At 46.3% G+C, this 18716-nt stretch overlaps 1 protein-coding gene across 1 annotated transcript in view; it reads left to right on the top strand.

Moving 5' to 3' along the window:
• Nucleotides 1-18716, top strand: part of GALNT18 (polypeptide N-acetylgalactosaminyltransferase 18) — a 383589-nt gene that overhangs the window by 356834 nt on the left and 8039 nt on the right. Inside the window, exon 10 of the mRNA XM_004613599.2 lies at nucleotides 9136-9300. Coding sequence (XP_004613656.2) covers nucleotides 9136-9300 — 165 coding nt within the window. The remainder of the gene's footprint in view (nucleotides 1-9135; nucleotides 9301-18716) is intronic.

Genomic DNA, 18716 nt, shown 5'->3' with positions numbered 1-18716 from the left:
GTGGGTCTTGGGGAACCATATGAGGTGCTAGCATCAAACCCAAATTGGCCATGTGTGAGACAAGTGCCTACCTGTTGTACTATTTCTCTAGCCCCCTCCCCCCACCATTTTTAACTCCCAATTTCCATTGTGTGCAGTGCAGAAACTTAAGTCTCTCCTGGAGTTAAGGTTTACCAAAAGAAGAAGGTATCAGGTAGCTGTGGGTTTATAGAACTTTGGTAACATGATCCCTAAAGCATGAAATTTTTGAGAACTTTGCTTGGTCCTGACTGGGTCACGTGCTCACCCTAGAATTAGTCCCCCGGTTAAGACCATGAATAGCTCTGATTGGTCCACTCAAAATCTGCCTTCCTTCATGGCAGGGGGATCCCAGATGCTGTTCCAAGAAACCAAATAAAATGCTCAGCGTCTGAAAATCCTGCAGCCATCATCTCAGATTTGCCCCTGATCTCCCTCTAACTGGTAATTGCTCCTGTCAACCTTCTTCAGTTTCCACACAAGAAGTCTGGGATGATCGCGGCTCTCTCCTGGGGGAGAGGAGCTTGCAGGGAAACCCTGCACCAGGGAATATTCAGGGACTCTGAATAGTAGAGAAAGAGAAGACAGAGCAGGTGGGGGTTAAGGTCATAAGCAGGCTGGGCTGGCCCCTCTCCAGGATTTCAGGAGACAGGGTGGGCAGCAGTGCTGTGGACACAGATCCTGAGCTGACACAGTGCACAGGCAATTACAAAGCCACATCCCACCTCCCCAACCTCGCCACAGAGCCAAGCAGCCACTTCTCCTGTTTTCCCAATTCAGGTGCACAGTAGGAGGCAGAAATGAGGCACAATTTAGACTTTCCTATTTAGTCTTTTGTTCTAAAAGACACCCTTTCCTCCTGATCCCTGCAGGCCCACTGCTGCACCTTTCCATCCTGAGTTGCTTGCTTTCCAGGCCCTTAAATGATTTTGTCTCAGAAGCCGGAGAAGCCCTGAGATGTGCTAACAAGGCAGGGATATCTTGATCTGAAACCCCAGGCCTCTATGCACACCATCAGGGTGCTCCAAACCCGTCAGCCCCCATTCTGCTTTTCCAGCTCCATCTTCGCTATGCCTCTATGCCTAACAAAAAGAATAGTCTCCGCACCATCCAAGTGTCTGCTCTATACCAGGACATTTACCAGGGAAGGGTTGCCCAGCTCCTCTCTGCTTCCCCAGTGCCCAGCTTAGGCCCAGCACCCTAAGTGGGCACCAACCAGTTGGGAGATGTATTAAACCAGGTCAGCTACTGATCATGGGCTGAGTGCCCATTCCCAACCTTTCCCTCCAAACCCTTGGGCTTGGAGCAGGGATGGGGATGGGGAAGGACATGTGCATAAGCTCTCCTGGTCCCCTCCACCAGGGCTACAAAGGCTGCTGTGAGTCAGGGACCTTGCTTCCCATTGATCCTCCTGCTCACTTAGGGCAGATAAATGTTAGAAATGTTGCTGGTCTTGTAGCTGTGGATAGAAGATCATTTGTGAAGTGACTCCCTTCATTCCTGATTGAGCATCAATCAGGAATTGGGCACTGATTGGGCCCAGTGACCATCAGCATGATAACTAACTCCAAGTTGAGGGATTAATGACCTGTAACTGAGCCCTTTAATCATCCTTCCCTTCCTGCACACAGTAGTTGGTTCTTTTGCCAAGAGGACAGATATAACACGTGATGGTGGACACAGTTACTGCTGTAAGTTGAAACTTAAGAAAGTAAGACTGTTCCCAATAGCCACCCACCCCCAAGACCTGTGCCCACCTGCTGGGTCCATAAATCCTCCTTATCCACAAACCTGCAGAATGCTCAGATAAGGACAAGGCCACCTTCCCTTCCTGCCTTCTTTTTGCTTTGCAGTTCCCTGGGGCACACTACAATCTGTCCACACACATTTCCATCTTTTGATTGCTTTTGCACAGGAAACCAAAGCTCAGAGTGATTTCCCAGCTAGGACGTGAGGGATGGAGATGCCCAGTGGAGACCCAGATCCTCTAACTTGGAAGCCCCAGGATTCCTTTCCCCTAGACCAGTGGTTCTCTAATACTCCTGTGCTTCTGGTTGCAGGCGTCCTGTTAAAGCCGGTTCCCAGCTCTTACCCTTACAGCTTCTGACTCTCAGAGGGTCTGGGTTAAGTGCAAGACTGCATCTTTCTAATAAGTTTCCAGACCATGCTGGAGAATGAGTTTTTGAGAATGAATTCCCTAAGCATGCTTGCTTCCTAACAGTTTTGTCACCTCCACTGGACACTTAGAAACAATTCCTCTGAAGATAAGGTTCTAGCACCCATACAATGACACAAGGCTTGGAATCCAGCAATAAGGGTGATAAGGGGTTCTCCTTCTAGATTTCTTTCCCAGCTTGCCCAAAATCTCTCTCAGGGCATTACTTTTCACTGTACATTGGAATAAGGTCACATGTCTAGGCCCCACTTTTAAAACTGTGATTTGTGATTTTTAAGAGCAAGTAGTTCTAAAGTGTAGCTAAGGCAGCATCCACTGGCTTGGCTTGATTGCATTGTAGCCTTTAGATTTCTCCATTTTCCCTCTTGCATTTGCTCACAGATGATTTCCAAAGTCTAACATAGACCCTCTTCTTCAGAAAGTCTTTCCTACTTTGTGGTGGTCTAGGCCAAATTGGTTGGCCATCTATTTAATGATCTTTACCACCATCACCACCCCCATTTTGACATCTTATAATCACCACTATCCTTAGTTCCTCCCTGAGTGTGTCCATAACTCCGTGAAGGGTACCTAACTCTTCTCCGGACTTTAAGCAAACTCTACGAAACAGACTCCTTCCAAGTATCCAGATATACTTGGAACATACTCAAAACAACCTGGTGTCCCATGGCTTGCTTTTCCCAGGAAATCATCCTGCAAACAGCTCTTTTCCTCCCATGGTTGGTCTAGAACCTCCTGTGAATAGTGTTGTAAACCATGACCCACCCACTTCCACTCTCCTCACCACTTCCCAGGATAACAAAGGTTTTAGGCAAATCCCCACGCCAGAGGCTTAACAGAAGTGTCTCTGAAATACCTTGTGTTTTCAAGAGCACCCACTCAGTGTTGCCAAGGTAACATGGCTTAATGAAGGAAATAGAACTGCTCAAAATCTGCATGCCCATTGTTTGGAAGAGAATGGATAGGATATACTTCTGTGGTACCTGGAAAGTATATTAGTGAGTCATTGAATCAGCCCACTGCCTCCCTCTTTTCCCCTTGCCCATTTCATGATTCTTCCATCACAGCTTCTGTTCTGCTTGGGAAAGTCTCCAGAATTTCCACGGAGGTCAAGGCGTGCAGAATAGGTATCAAAGTCTGGGCAGGAGCACTGATTGGAGGATTATATAAATGCTCATTTGAGAGGATGCAATGAGGGAAGACCCAGGTAGAGTTTTCAGACAGGAGGACAAAGCTGTTCACACAAATATTACAGTCCAGTGTGGGCTGTCAACTAACCAAGGTTTACAAAGCCCAAACTTCCTTCTCCTGAACCTGTGTCTCCTGTGTGAGCAAGGAGGTACTTTTAACACTTTTGTAAATTCCTCATAACCTTTTCTTGGAGCAAAATGTTAGCTGAATGTCACATGTAAGAAACACAGATTTGCCCTGAGTGGGCTGGGAAAGCCCACCCACCAGACATCCTCCTCCCAAGGCAGCCGAGGCCTCCGCTTGAAGACCCCCTCACTCACTGTGCTCAGTTTGGTGATGTGGCATGGCAATTAGTTCTGGGTGGGGTCTGAAAGATGATTCCAGGGTGGCCTTCTGGAGCCGGACTCAGGTACTAGGCCCCACGTGAGCTGGTTTAGGACAGGGGGCCAAAGGCGGTGCCCAGCTCCTGACTGAGGGGAGGTCCTGCTCAGGACTGGGAACAGCTAATGGGGCTGCTGGGCCCAGAAGTGGGAGGAAAGCCCTCACCTGCCTGGTCTCAGCCTTCCCTGGAACTCCCCCCCTCTGCAAAGAGGGCAGCATGGCCGTCTGCTCGTGGCCCTGGTTGGGTGTTTTAAACCCATCTTTGCCTCAGCCTCCTTCTTCTTAAAGCTAGAGGGTGATGGCAGGAATGGCGTGCTGGTAGAGAAGAGGCTAGTACACAGGCCATGAGCATCTTTGTTTCTTTGTTTTCCTCCCAGCCCTGGCAGCAGTTTCTGTCAGAGAAGGAACATCTGATATATGTGAGAGAAATGCCTGCGAAAGGCCAGGCTGGTGGTGGTGGTGGTGGCGGGAGGCGGGGAAGGACGTGGAGGTGGAGGGAATTACATGGTGGTTGTTGAGGGGGCTCCCCCTTGGTTGTTCCAGACATGAAGTGACTGGTCAAGGGGCCTTTGCCCATTCCTGGTTCTTTGACCCTGAGATCTGGGGTCTGCTCCTCTGGCACCCCAGATGGATGGCCGTCTGGCTGAGCAGCTGCCTCTTGCTCCCACCTCTCTCCTAAGCGAGAGGGAAGTGCCACCGGTGTGAGGCCCAAGATAAGGATCCTTCTGTTGTTCGGCTTTGCAGCAATGTTTCTCTCTCTTGCCACCCTCAGAAGGAAAAAGCAGAAACCAGGTCTGCAGCTCTGCTGTGTTCTATGAGCTCGAGCAGTGAAGAGGCTGAATCAATCACTTGCGGTCCAGAAGATGCCGAGTGGTTGGGATATTGTTTCTGGACCTAGAGGTTTATAAAACAGCCAGGGCAGGATAATAGCTTGCCCGTGGCCTCTGACAAGAGCTGAGGTATAGGAGAGATGTTGTTGTCTTGGCAACTTGATACCATTTTGTATTACGAACCGTTCCCTAAAGAACCCTCTGCTCCTCCCCAAGGCCAGGCTCCCCCACTGTGGAAACCTCCAAGTTGCTCTTCTGGACACTCATTCTCACTCCAGCTCAACCGCTGGGCCTGGAGTGGCTGAGAGTGATGGGCAATGGAGGCAAAAGGTCACAAGAGCAGCTCCATAGCCCAGCATACTTGGGCGAGCCTCACAACAGTCTGCCGATGGTGTGATTTTTGGACAGGTTACCGGAGCTCTCTGGGCCTCGGTGGCCTCCTCTCCAAGACAAAAGTAATAAAAACACCCATCTCAGAGTTATTGTCAGGATTCCAAAGGATGAAGCATGTAAATCACTTCATATCTAGCACATAGCAAGAGCTAAAGATATTTCAGTTTTGATTATTAGCAGTCTAGGTAAGGCTTTCCCACCTCAGCACTGCTGACATTTGGGGATGGATAATTCTTTGCTGGGGCTGTGGGGAAGGAGAGGCACATCCCTGACCTCGACCTGCTAGATGCCAGTAGCAGCCTGCTTCCCTGGATGCCAGCCCCAGACCTCTGAGAACACTGCCACGTAGCCCCTGGTTTTCTGTTTGCCAATTGACAAAATCACTTACTGCCGAGAACCCACCACAGTTCTAGATCAGTTCTGGATTAAACAGTCAAGATTCCGCATGGCTCAGAAAGCAGATCTGGGCTGACTGGACCCACAGGCACCCACAGAGGGACATTTTGTACAAACCGTGTCCCCTCTTTCGTGTTCATGCAATTTATTGATTGAACCACTCCTGGCTGGACTTCTGAGGTGTCTAAGAAGCAGCACAAGCAAATCCATTATTTATTTTGTTATTAAATCACCATGAAATACACAGTTACAAAGTTGTTTGTGATTAAATTTTAGTCATATAATGTTCCAGCACCCACCCCTTCACCTTTGCACATTTTCCATCACCGGTGTCTCCAGTTTCCCTCCCACCTACCCCCCTACCCCATCCACAAGCCTACATCCATTTTGATGAATCTCTTTAGTCTGACACTGCATATATCCCACCTGAGAGACACTGTTTTTATTTTGGAGGTCTTTTTGTTTTTGTTTTTTGGGCCACACCTGACAGTGCTCAGGGACTACCCTGGCTATGTACTCCGGGATCAGTCCTCATGGGCTCAAGTCTTCAAACCCAGGTTGACTGAGTACAAGGCAAGCGTCCTACCCACCATACTATCTCTTCAGCCTTGTTATCTGCTTCTTAAATAGCAATCAACAATTGGTCAGCATCAGGAATTTACCTCCCTCTGGAGCTGAACATAACTCTGAGGACTCCTGTACCAAGAGAGCAAATGCATACACGTCTCTCAAGAACTTTATAAGAACTAAGTGGCTAGAACTGATTTAGCTTTTACCTGGCAGCTGCTCTGCTTTGTCAATAGGCCCTGGTGACAGGGATGCGGGAAGCATAGCTGTGGCTGGCTTTCTGGCTGTCTGTCTCACTCTTATCCACACTCAAGAAATAGGAGAGCTGACCGACAAGGTGCTCAGCGCTTCACCATCCTGAGGTGAGCTCACAGGGTGTGTGATCCAAAGACATAGACAGGTGTGCATATGGGGGGGAGGGGGTGGAGAAGTCCACAGAGGAGAACCTGAATTTGTGCATCTTCATGGAAGTGTTTCTGGGAGAGGTTGGCCACCATTTCTGTTTTTAAAGCACTGACAGAATCAGGGTGGGCAAGTAAAAGTTGAGATAGTTCTTGTATTAATAGGACTCCTGATATGTGTTGACTTTCTCAACTTGGCTATGGGAGCTGCTGGGAGAGGGTTGATGACTTTCTCATTTCAGTATCCCCAGAAACTAACTTAGAGACTGTAATTTGTATGTTGTGTGGATAGATAAGTGAGCTGCCTAAGTGCATCTACTTAATTTCTTGAATCGTACCAGTCATCCATTTCTTTCTCAACTCTAATAGAATGGGAGGCACAGAAGGTCATTAGCTTTCCACGGCAACAAACTGGTAGTTTGTGTTATACAGTGTGCTCATGGGAGCTTTCTGATGAGAATCCCCCCTCCACATCACACCTAATTCAGATGTTGTCTAGGCTTTCCTTGCTGCTCTTCTCTGGTCCCATTTTGAAGCATATACATTGAGTCTCTTTGTGGAGCATGAATTATGGGCCTCCTCTTGGACCACGGGCCTCTTCTTGGACCTTGGTACTAAGAAGAATTATTCACCTTCGTCACTTTGATGTCTATTTCTGTGGAGTCACAAAATCTGGTAACTTACAAGAGTACCTCAGAAAGCAGAACCTGTGGTGTTAAGAGGTTTCTAAGTGCCCCTCAAGATTTCCTCACCATGTCCCTTGTAGGCTGTTAAGGTAACTTCATACTACATTTCAGTGGACCCTAGGATCTCCTAATGCCTGTTTTGTTCTGCCAATGGATTGATCTGCAGAAGAACAGTGTGGGGAGAGAGAGTGAAGTAGGGATATTTATTCGCTCCACTCCATCACCAAAACACTACTGGGATCCATTATTTACAGGCTGCTGGCTTTTTTCCTCCATAAATACTTTGTGCAAGATGTTGTGGCTGGTAGATACAGAACAAAGGCCTGGGTCATGTCTTTAAGGCATTCAAGGTCTTGTGTTCTGGGATATACAGAGGTGCAATTTCCATTCTGACTGAGACTGCAAAGAACACCATTTTCTTTATCTTAAAGATTTTTTTTTTAGCTTGGTAGGCATGTTGTAGAGAGCAAAGTCAGGATGTGGGGGAAGAAGGGGAAGGAATCTCAATGTTTCCAAAGTTCTAACTGTACTTGAAGGGTTTTTCATTTCTTTAGGAATATGAAGCAAAGAGCTCACAGAACTCTATGATTTTAGACTCAGCTCTTTCTAGGAACCAGTTATTCAGGTTGGAGGAAGTGCCTCAAACTTTTGAAAGTCATGTAGCTTTCCTCTAAATGAGAGTCTCAACTGTGATCCCTGAGCTAACCAATTTTCTTGTTATAAAGAAGCATCTGGAGAGCACAGCCGTTTATTGACATACTGTGTATAACCACATTCTTTCCAGTCTGTGGAACTGAGATTTCAGAAGTTGCATAGCCTTCCCTGTTGAAAAGAGCCTTCACGTGGACTGGCTGCTATCTTTGAAGTCCACTTCCACGGTTGGCCCTTTACTAGTGTCTTGGAACTTGAAGTTCAGAAGAGTTCCCACCATTCCCACAACTGAGTAGCCCATGGTGCTTAGATTATTGGCACAAACAATAGAGTTTATATATGAACAATAGACCTACTTTCTCACAGGAAGACAGGAATTTTTATGATCAGAACCCAATAAGAACCCTAGATGCTGAGTCTTTACCACACTTGCCTGGTAATGATATTTACATGGTCTAATGCTTATCTCAGCTCCCTGTGGGTGGGCTCCCTGTGTGACTGTTGGAGAAGGACTCCAGGGAGTTGGTGCTTGGTTTCCCCTAGACTTTGCCAATTTGATTTGTATCTGTTCGTTATCATCTGTTCGTTATCACCATCCTTGGGAGTCCTGGGAGTCCTAGTGAATCATCAAATGCAGGAGAGCTGTTTGGTACCAAAAAGCAGAAGATATTTGCCATTTGGCCCTTTAAGAAAACGTTTTTCCTACCCTGCTCCACACACACACACACACACACACACACACACACACACACTGTCTCAGTATAGATGTTTACATGTAAATATCTCCCTGTGAGCAAGATTTCTGTGAATGCTTTGAATGCTGGGCACAGGTCTTTGCATCTACCAATCATAGTTTCTTGTACAAGATATTTAAGTAGGGACGAGATCAATAAATACATTTTAAGAAATGGGTTCAAGGGGCTGGAGAGATAGCACAGCGGGTAGGGCGTTTGCCTTGCACGCGGCCGACCCGGGTTCAAATCCCAGCATCCCATATGGTCCCCTGAGCACAGCCAGGGGTAATTCCTGAGTGCAGAGCCAGGAGTAACCCCTGTGCATCGCCAGGTGTGACCCAAAAAGAAAAAGAAAAAAAAAAAAAAAAAGAAATGGGTTCAAGAGGGATTTTTTTCCCAAACTGGGCAGGAAAATCTATTTTAAAAGTTCTAATGCCTTTCAATGAAGCAACAGAATATAAACATCAGAGTGTATGGCAAATAGGTCAGGTTGTGTTGTATTTCATAAACTTCTATTTCTGTTTTGCCTATAGACCGGATTCTCTATATGATCATGACATAAATGGTTCCTTTCTTCCCTGTGGCAGTCAGAATCAAAATTATTTGTGGACCTCTGCATTGTGATCTGTTTACCCACCGCCAGGGAGAAACTCCGTTTGTCCTACTTCTGGCTATTGGCTCTAAACCTCATTTTTCTCATTGTCCCCCCAGAACGTGTACTACACAAGCAGTCAGCTGCTCCATGTGGGCCTCCTGAGCTCCACAGTTGATGACGATGACAACAGGTGCCTGGTGGACGTCAACAGTCGCCCAAGACTCATCGAGTGCAGTTATGCCAAAGCCAAGAGAATGAAGCTTCACTGGAAGTTCTCTCAGGTGTCTATCCCAGGGCCCCCAGGAAGAGCAAAGCCTAGAAAATACAAAGAGCCACCCAGCGACTTGGACAGGCACGGGGGAGGGGATGGGGTGATACTGGCAGCAGTGGTGGGGAGGGTGGCTATGGTTCCATGCTAGTGCTGGGGACATATTAGCACTTAGTATATGCTGAGCGGTTCACTGCCTTCAGCTCACTGGCTCCTGATACAGGCTCTCAGGGAGGTTATGGGGGGACTTGTTATTATATTGCTGGTGTTCTCTCTTTATTTTACTTAACTTTTAGAATTCAGGAATCAGACCTGGGTGAGGTAAGGGATGGGAAGAAATGATGTTTGGTGTCATCTGTCTAGTCACACAGTAAGGGACAAGGCTCATCTCTAGCTTTGAATCTTCACATTTCTTCTACACAAGCCCCTTCTCACATGGTTGAAGCCCCTCTCTTCGTCTTCCAGGGGTAGACTACCTCTGGTTAGGCCACCTCTGACCCACAGGTTCCCTTCTTCTTTCTCTCACTATTGGGTCTCTCTAGGGGATGCTGCTTCTGACAAGGCACTGTCTGTGAAGGACAGTCATGCCCTAGAGACTGTGGAATGTTTCTTATTGAAGTCCACCTCCATTCTGAGGTCCCTCTCCATGCCCCTCCTCATAGGCTCACTTATAAGGTGAAACTCAAGGGTTCAGGTGTCAGGTGAAAGGCCCCTCTAGGTCCTCTAGGCTACCGCGTCCTCTAGGCTACTACCAGCTTGTCCAGAGGATGTTTTCAGGGAATTGGGGAGGGAAGATCTGGACTCATGGGGTGTAGGCATTACCAAAGCTTCTCAGTAGCTGCTTGTGGCCCAGGGAGGAGGTTGGCAGGAACTGGAAGGAACCATACTCTTGTCCCCACCTTTTGTCTCTTCCTGGTGTCCTGGAGGTAAAGGTGGGGCTTGAGTAAGGGGAAGTGTCAACCATGTCTTGCCCCTTGGGCACAGGGTCCCTGTGATCTACAGTCTGTGGTGTGGAAGTGGAGGATGGAGGAGCTGCTCTCTGGGTCCTTAATGGGTGGTGGGAGTGAACTCTGATCAGCAAGCATGAAACTTTGTCATAGATTCTGGGATGAGCTGGAGAGCAGAAGCAAGAGCCATGTCAGAGCTTCGGGACTCCAGGAAAACACATGTTGGGAGGAGGCTGGGGATCAAACTGAAACATTTGTGGGACAGGCAAAGGATGTAGGTAGAAACACTCACAGTCCTGCAGAAAATGTGGGACTCAGTGAAAGGACCCAATGCCTGGCCCTGGAGCCCTGCCCCTGCCCTTCCAGGTGTCTGTTTGCCCTCTGACACTCTACAGTTGCAAACTGTAAAGGGGTCCCAAAGTAGGAATGTCTGCACCCTGCAGTCCTTACTGTGTGCCAGACCTTCTACACACAGGCACGTGTCAGCTCTCTTCTTCTTTTTTTTTTTTTGTTAATTTTTTTTATTGAATCACCACAAGACACAGTTACAAAGCTTTCATGTTTGAATTTCAGTCATACAATGACCGAACACCCATCCCTTCACCAGTGCACAATTTCCACCACTAAAGTCCCCAATATCCACCTCCACCACCACATTCCACCCCTACTCCTGCTGCTCTGGCAAGCAATTTTGCCCATACTCTCTCTCTACTTTGGGGCATTGTGGTTTGCAATACAGATACTGAGAGGCTATCACATTTGGTCCTTTATCTACTTTCAGCACACATCTCCCATTCTGAATGATCCCTCCAACCATCATTGACTTAGTGATCCCTTCTGCCTTCTCCCCCAGCTCATGAGGCAGGCTTCCAACCATGGAGCAATATTCCTGGCCTTTGTCTCTACTATCTTTGGGTGTCAGTCTCATATTATGTTATTTTATATTCCACAAATGAGTGCAGTCCTTCTATGTCTGTCCCTTTCTTTCTGACTCATTTCACTTAGCATGATATTCTCAAACACGTCAGCTCTTTTAATCTTCACAACAACCCTGTGTGATAGATACCTTTACTACAGCTTTATAGGCAAGGAAACAAAGATGTGAAGATGTTGAGTAACATGCCCCAAGGTGGGTCATTTGGGGAAGGAGCTCCCAAAATGGTGCTAAAGAGCCTGACAATTCTTGGCCAACTGGGCTGGTGGTTCATTGTGATAACCCAAGGACGTTGTGCTATTCAGGCTCTGCATGGCCTTCAGATCTTGTCCCCAGGGCCTGATGCTGACTCATGAGTACTGTGCAGGCCAACAAGTTGAGCAAAGGCCGAGAATATTCTAACAAGGGAGAATATTCAGCTCAGCAGTACAAGAAGATGGGAGAGACTCTACACTGCCCTGGCATAGCCTGGATGTCCTAGCCCAGCTGGGTCCCTGACATTCTAGAGACCATCTCCCAGGTTTATAGTTGAGCTAAAGTCAGGTCCCTAGCCCTGAAAAGTTTTTTCCTCTAAGGGAATCCAGGGTCACAAAAAATAAAGCAAAGCTCTATATGTCTGTGGAGTCTTGGTCTCCCTATCCACCCTTTGACTGCTCAAGGTTATAAGAACAACAGCTCTGTCTCAGAGATGACAACCAATTTGAAGTCCCCTGGTCAAGATCCCATGGCCCAAGAATGAAAAACCGGAGTTCAAAACATGCTGGCTGAATGGTAATCAGTTTTCTTGGTCATTCTAGTATACCTCACACATACATCCTCTCTCTCTCTCTCTCTCTCTCTCTCTCTCTCTCTCTCTCTCCCTTCTCTCTCCTTCTCTTTCTCCCTCCCTCTCCTTCTCTCTTTCTCACACACACACTCTCTCACAAGTACTCTTACATACTACACACTCACATACACACTCATAGTCACTTGCATACACACGCAGACATATACAAACACTCACTAACATACATACACATACAGACATGCATACACTCACTAACATACAGACACTCTCATTCACTCATACATTTTTACTCACATACTCTTATATGCACTCTCTCACACTTAAACACAGACACACACTCACACACACCAGCTCATACACATACTTGTACACTCACACAAACACATCAGACACACACACTCAGTGCCTTCTTTCCAGCCCTCACAACCTTTCCATGCCTGTCTCAGGTCTTGGGCTGGCTCTCTCTGCTGTGTGGGCTCTAGGTGCACTGGTATCCTGCCAGCCCTCAGTCTATACCTGCATCTCTGACTGAGAAAGAAAGAAGCATTCCGCTTAAAATAAATGTTCTCAAGACCCAGATGCCCCAGAATAGATCTTCTTCCTTCCCTCATCTCAGTGTATGAACTGAACAGGCAGCTCTATGGGAGTCCTGCTTCTAGGGTTATAGTGGCTGATGGATAGGACATGTGGCCATCAGAACTTGAAAGAACACAGTCTCCTAAAACTTAGGCATACAACTAATTCAAATCCCCAGAACATTTAGGCAGTCACATTTTTAGCCCTGCTTCCAAGGGGGTCTCTTTGGAAATTCTTTCGATCCCTAATTTGCAAACCTAGAGCATACACACTCACTTCATCTTTAAAAATTAATGTATGTGAAGTTTTTGCTTAAATCAAAATGATGCAAATTTATCTAGCGATCTAGAATCCACCTACAACCCCGCACTGGGTAGGACCCACTGATGACAAGGCCAGAGGAAGCTGGGAGATTCTGAAATGCTCACAGTTATGGGCTTCAACTAATTTTTCTTGCAAGTGTTTTAATCGCGGCAGATTACTTGAGGGTCTTGCCCACTAGAATATTCTGGGGCAGAAGTTGGGCTGAAGGAGCTTGTACTGGTACATTTCAAATCTCTTTTCTGGACTCACATTCTGCATTATTTACTCTCCTGAGGACTGCATTTAAACTCTACAGATGCTCAGACTGAATTAATTTCAAAATAATCTAGTGCATGTCTCTCAGTTTTTCCTACAAAGATAGGCATTTGCATATCTTAGTGTCTCATACCCTGATTTTTTTTTTCTGTTTAACAAATAAAATGCCTTTCCTCTCACCCCGGCAAGCTCTTCTGAATTTCCAATGCTACAGGCTGAAATCAGGCTGTGTCAGATACTGACACTAAGAAACCACATTTGATGAAAACATCTCTTGGCAACGCTGATGTACAGGGCTCTGATGAGTCATTTTTCAATGTTGAATATTCTTTCCTTCAATCATTCATCAAACATTTATTGAGTGTGGGTATGGGCAACAGGAATGCAGAGAGGAATCAGACATGGCCTCTGCCCTAGAGAAGCTCATGGGCATATAAACACACAGCAGAACTGGAGAACAGACCAGAGTAGGAGGTACATGTGCTTGGAACCTGGCATGATGGACTCTGATGGACTGCAGAACTCTGAGATGCCTTCGGGTTCCAGGATTATTTTAAATGGATCTTGAAAGTGGTAGGTAGGGCATTTCCCAGGAGTAGAAAGGGAGAATATCACAGGTAAAAACTCTGCCTGGGCAGAGCGTGAAAAGTCAGAACACACTTGAGAAATAGAAGCCTAGTGCTTGGTGTGAGTGAAATTCTGAGGCTTGGGAAGGTGGAGGGGCATAAGAGAGATCAGACATACAAGGCAGATTGGGGCAAACAATGGCAGCTATTGAAAGTCATGCGGAGAACTCTGGGCTTCACCTTTAAAGCAAAGGAAGAAGGTCAAAGAGGTGCTTGAGCAGTGGATTTTGTGCTGTATCTAGCAATAGAGACTGGCTTAAAGGAAAGATGTTGGAGAGGGGAAGAAAATTCAGGCACTATTCTATTAGCTCTATGAGACAAATGACAGATCTAGTTGCCATAAGGGCATGGGGCCAAACAACTACTAAATATGTTTCAAAGACATTCCAGCCATCTATTGGTAGTGATGAATTAAATGGAGGTAACAGTGAGTGTCATTAATCCAAGAACACCTCAGGACCTGAGTTTGAAAAAATATATATTTGCTTAATGGTAGAGATATCCCTATTAAGCAATGCACATCTGTAAGCAGTCAACATCTTCCATCTTCACACCTGAGGAAGCTTCATGAACAGTATTAGTGGCTGCTTAGTTGCTTTGGATGCTTTTTCTAGCTTGTGACTCACCAGGACCCCAGAACTAAACCTATCCTCTCTACTGGGATTTCACATTCAGATGTATTCAGTTTAGGATTTTGATCATCTGAGAGTTCCCTGCATGCCAAGTCTGGGTGGATTCTGAGATCCGTGAAAGTGGCAACTGGGTGATAATCTCTGGGTTGATAGAAGGAGAGAGAAGAAGCAGATATGGATGGCATCAGCAGCAGAGAAGTGCTTTGTGGTAAGACTCCTGTGTAGCAGAGCAAGAGATACTTCTCAGTGGTACTGCGATACCTACTTCCTTCTTTGTCATCCTTACTTTGAGTTTTATGCACATTCTGGGTTGTTGATGGGATTCTTGCCCTAGGAAAGCTCTTATGAAGTATGCCCAACTGTTTTAACATCTGTTTGGAAGCCTGGTTAAGGGAATTTGACCAGAAATACCAGGGAAAGCCCAGCTCTGATTTCCACTATTTGAAGGGCTGCTCTGAGCAAGGGAAATCATATTTGACCCAGTAGCACTGAGGGAAAACCTGACGGGAATCAAGGACAATTTATAGTGCAGCTTCCTTATAGTCCTGTTGTCCAGGTATGAGGCTGGAGGTTCAGGTAACAGGTGGCCCAAGAAACGCAATGAGGAGCCATCAAAGGCTAGGCTATTCTCTCTTACTGGAATTGGGCAGGATGGTTGATAAGGACTTGTCAGAGCAGAAAGTCTGTAATTCTAAAGCCTGAGAATGGCTTTTCCTACTTCAAGGTCTCCGTAGGCCTTCCTTAATAGAAAGCAGTACAAATTTGAAAATGAGTTGAACTCCTTGTAATGCAGGTCATCTTTATCATGCTTCCTGGAATTGTCGATCTGTTATTTTCCTCCCTGCCTCTGTCTCCCACCAATCCAGTAGGCTGAAGGGCAGGACTCTGTTTTCTATCTTCAATCTCTCCAGCACTTAATGGACAAGCCCAAGACAGGAGAAACAGTGCTCTTGGTGGAATGAAGGTTTCTTTTTAAAAACAAATTGCAAATATGAACTGAGAGAAGTTTTGGGGAGCCCAGAGGTGAACAAAACCCTGTCCTTTGGCCTCCGTGGCTCTCTTTGCATGCATGCAGGCACCCATGCTGACAAAAACCAACTGTACTACAGCATTTCAAGGACATGTCAAGGCCCTGCCTCATTAGAAAAATCATGGTTTCTAAAAAATGCTTCTTAAAAACTAAAAGAGCACTTTAAGGTGATAGTACCATCTCAGCTGCATACACAGACATTTTTTAAGTGAACACTTGGGGTGACAGGCTAAACATGCACTTCTCTTGGCAGGCTCGTGGGGAGAGCTGGAAATGCCTTCTTGAACATGTGTGTAATCTAGGGACTGCAGGGCAAACTTGAATGAGTAGTTTTGAAACAGAAGGCTTTGAGGATGGTGGGCTTTTCCGATTACATTGCATGCTGCCCCCAGACTGGATGAGACAGTCACCCCCACTGGTTATGGGGTACTGTTAGTGGAAACACTGACAAAATCAATTGGGAACCTGGGGGGCGCACCCATTGGTGTTCTCTCTGGAGGGCATCCTTGAGCTCATTCCATTCTTGGGGCAGAGCTGGCGCATTTCCCTGATGGGGAACGTACAAATAACAGCACAGATGCTGGTAGATACTAGGAGAGAAGAGATTTTCAAGAGAGTGAGGATACTTCCTGGCTTCGGGTGGCAGGCAGAGCCAAGCCAATACCCGGGAACAAATGGCTCTGATTTATAGGGTCTAATTTGATAATTTGATGCAAGAAGAGTAACCCACTCAAAAAAAAATAAAAGAAGAAGAACCTATTTCCCCGGGAGCACCGATAATTCTGCCAAAGAATTTCCCAACACGCAAGGAGGAGGAGTCCTTGACTTTCTCCCACTCCAATCCCCCAGCGCTGTCAGCAAGTCCAACTTCCAGAACCTTTTGTACAGAGAAGAAAAGACTATAATCGGGTATTTCATTATGACTCTGGAACAAAACAGCTTTTCATTTCCATGTCACATGAAGGGGCAAGTGTGGAATTGTCCAGTGTTGAGGGACTGGCACGGCTTTGTTTCAGCCCTGGATGTTTTCTTAGATATTTTTACTCCATGGCAGTCAGCACTTCCCCTTTCCTCCAACTCATCCTACGGAGATTGAGAGCCAGAACCAGGTGTGGTGGTTCCGCTCCCCGAGACGCAGATCTGGGTGAGGCTTGCGTACTAATTATTTAACAAAGCTGTGTGGTGCTTCCTCTGTGCCAGAGACTATTGGAACTGCTTTATAAATATGACTTAACCCTCATGGCAAGGATATCAGGGGCTTTTATTATCCCCATTTCCTTAATGAAATCAAGTGCAGAGAACTTCAATAATCCCTCCACAGTCAAATCTCAGCGTTCTCCCATATCTTAAGACACCATATCTTAGGCTTTGGTGTCTTGGCTCTCATAAACCAAGCCAGTGGCAGGTGTCCATGAACTGGCTGTTTTCTGGCCTCCCAGCTGTCCTCCTAGCCTCACTCCATGAGCACCTTAGCCTTTGTCTGTGCTCTTATCATTACTTCCCCATGTTCCAGGTCAAATTTCACTTCGGAGCAGAAGATTCCCCTTTAAGAAAGACCAACACGAAATTTGGAAAGATGGTACAGTGAATAGGGACACTTGCCTTGTGTATGAAATCAACAACTAGTATGGTCGCTAAGCCCCACCAGGAATGATCCTTCAGCACAAAGGCAAGATTAAGGCTTGAGCACTACCAGATATACACCCCAGCCCCGCCTGCAAAAAACAAAAAAGAAAGAAAGAAAGAAAGAAAGAAAGAAAGAAAGAAAGAAAGAAAGAAAGAAAGAAAGAAAGAAAGAAAGAAAGAAAGAAAGAAAGAAAGAAAGAAAGAAAGAAAGAAAGAAAGAAAGAAAGAAAGAAGGAGAGAGAGAGGAAGGAAGAAGGAGAGAGACAGGAAGGAAGGAAGGAAGGAAGGAAGGAAGGAAGGAAGGAAGGAAGGAAGGAAGGAAGGAAGGAAGGAAGGAAGGAAGGAAGGAAGGAGAAAGAAGGGAGAAAAGAAAAAAAGGTAAAAAAAAAGACTAACATGAAAAAAACCTATGAAACCAATGGCTGTTGAATGTTCACAATATTGAAAGGCCACTTGACTCCTCAGAAAGACTTATTCTCAGGGTTTCTTTAATGCTACTGTCCCAGTCATGTTTTGCATTATTTGATCACTAATCATTAACTGCTTAGCCTAGAAACTTCAGAGCCCACCAAGCTTAAAGCCAAAGACCCCTTGGGCCACTTGTCAGTGGAAAATTAATTAGAATAGGAAATGGAAAGGATGTGCTTTGGGCAGACTGCAGAGAAGGTCCAGAGAACAGGATTCTGCCCCCATAACACCCTCCTCAGAACCTGAAGACTGCAAACATGAGATGCCCCTGTACTGAGCCCAGAAGCCCTTCCTCCAGGAGGGGAGTGCAGGTGACAAGCTGGGTCCAATCTTTTCCTGAGAAGAGATGACAGCTTGTTTGAAATCCCCGAAGTGTGTTCCCAGACCAGTAGAAAAAGCACAAAATCAAAGGAGCTCAGTGATTTGGTTCAACAAGCCCTCAAGTGCCTGGGCATGGCTCAGTGGCAAAGTGCCACCTTGGCATGAGGCCATGGTTTCAATCACCTGTAACCTGGGGTCAGATCCTTGGTGAGGATGAAATCCCCAGAGCCAGGAACACAATAAACTTGGAGCCTCATGCTTCATGGTGGCCCCAGGCCTTTTGCAAATGAGGAGATGGTAGCCTGGGGGCTTAGCTTTTTACCTGGGGCCACACAGAGGCCAGGCTGGTGCAGAGTCCTGCGTCAGTAGCTTCCCCTCCTACCTCCTCTCATGCTCTTTCCAGTCTCCCTCTGCAGAGAGGGAGAAGGAACTTGACTGGGGGCTGGGCGCTCAGCTCCAGGAATTATTATTAGCCTTCTTAATTCTATACGTTCAGCTTTCGATTTTTTAAACGCTGTTTCCATATTTAATTTGGTTTCCATTCCAATTAAGCTCTCTGTGTGCTGCTGTGTCTCTCCTGCCAGGTTTAATTGCCCTTATTTAAATTCTTTAATTAAAAGTATTGTGTGTTTCCAGATCCTGTAGTTGTAAGTATTACACAAATAATTTAGATGACTAGTAAACCAGACAATGGAGTCCTCCACAGAGGGTGAGGCTAACCCGATGTTCTGCATCAAGCCTCACCACCCCCCAACAGGACTGTGCACCCTCAGTCCTGGCACTGGCCCTGAGGCTGCTGAATCGCTCTTGATATAAGAACAAGAGCCTGTTAACAGGTACTCCTGCTTCCTTCTTTCTTCCAACATGCTCTGCTCAATAAAGCAGTCAGAATGATTGGTTAAC

Source organism: Sorex araneus, chromosome 6 (genome assembly GCF_027595985.1).
Source record: "Sorex araneus isolate mSorAra2 chromosome 6, mSorAra2.pri, whole genome shotgun sequence".
In the NCBI taxonomy this organism is placed as follows: domain Eukaryota; kingdom Metazoa; phylum Chordata; class Mammalia; order Eulipotyphla; family Soricidae; genus Sorex; species Sorex araneus.
The sequence above is the reverse complement of the archived record's forward strand: the minus strand, read 5'-3'. Positions and strand labels throughout refer to the sequence as shown.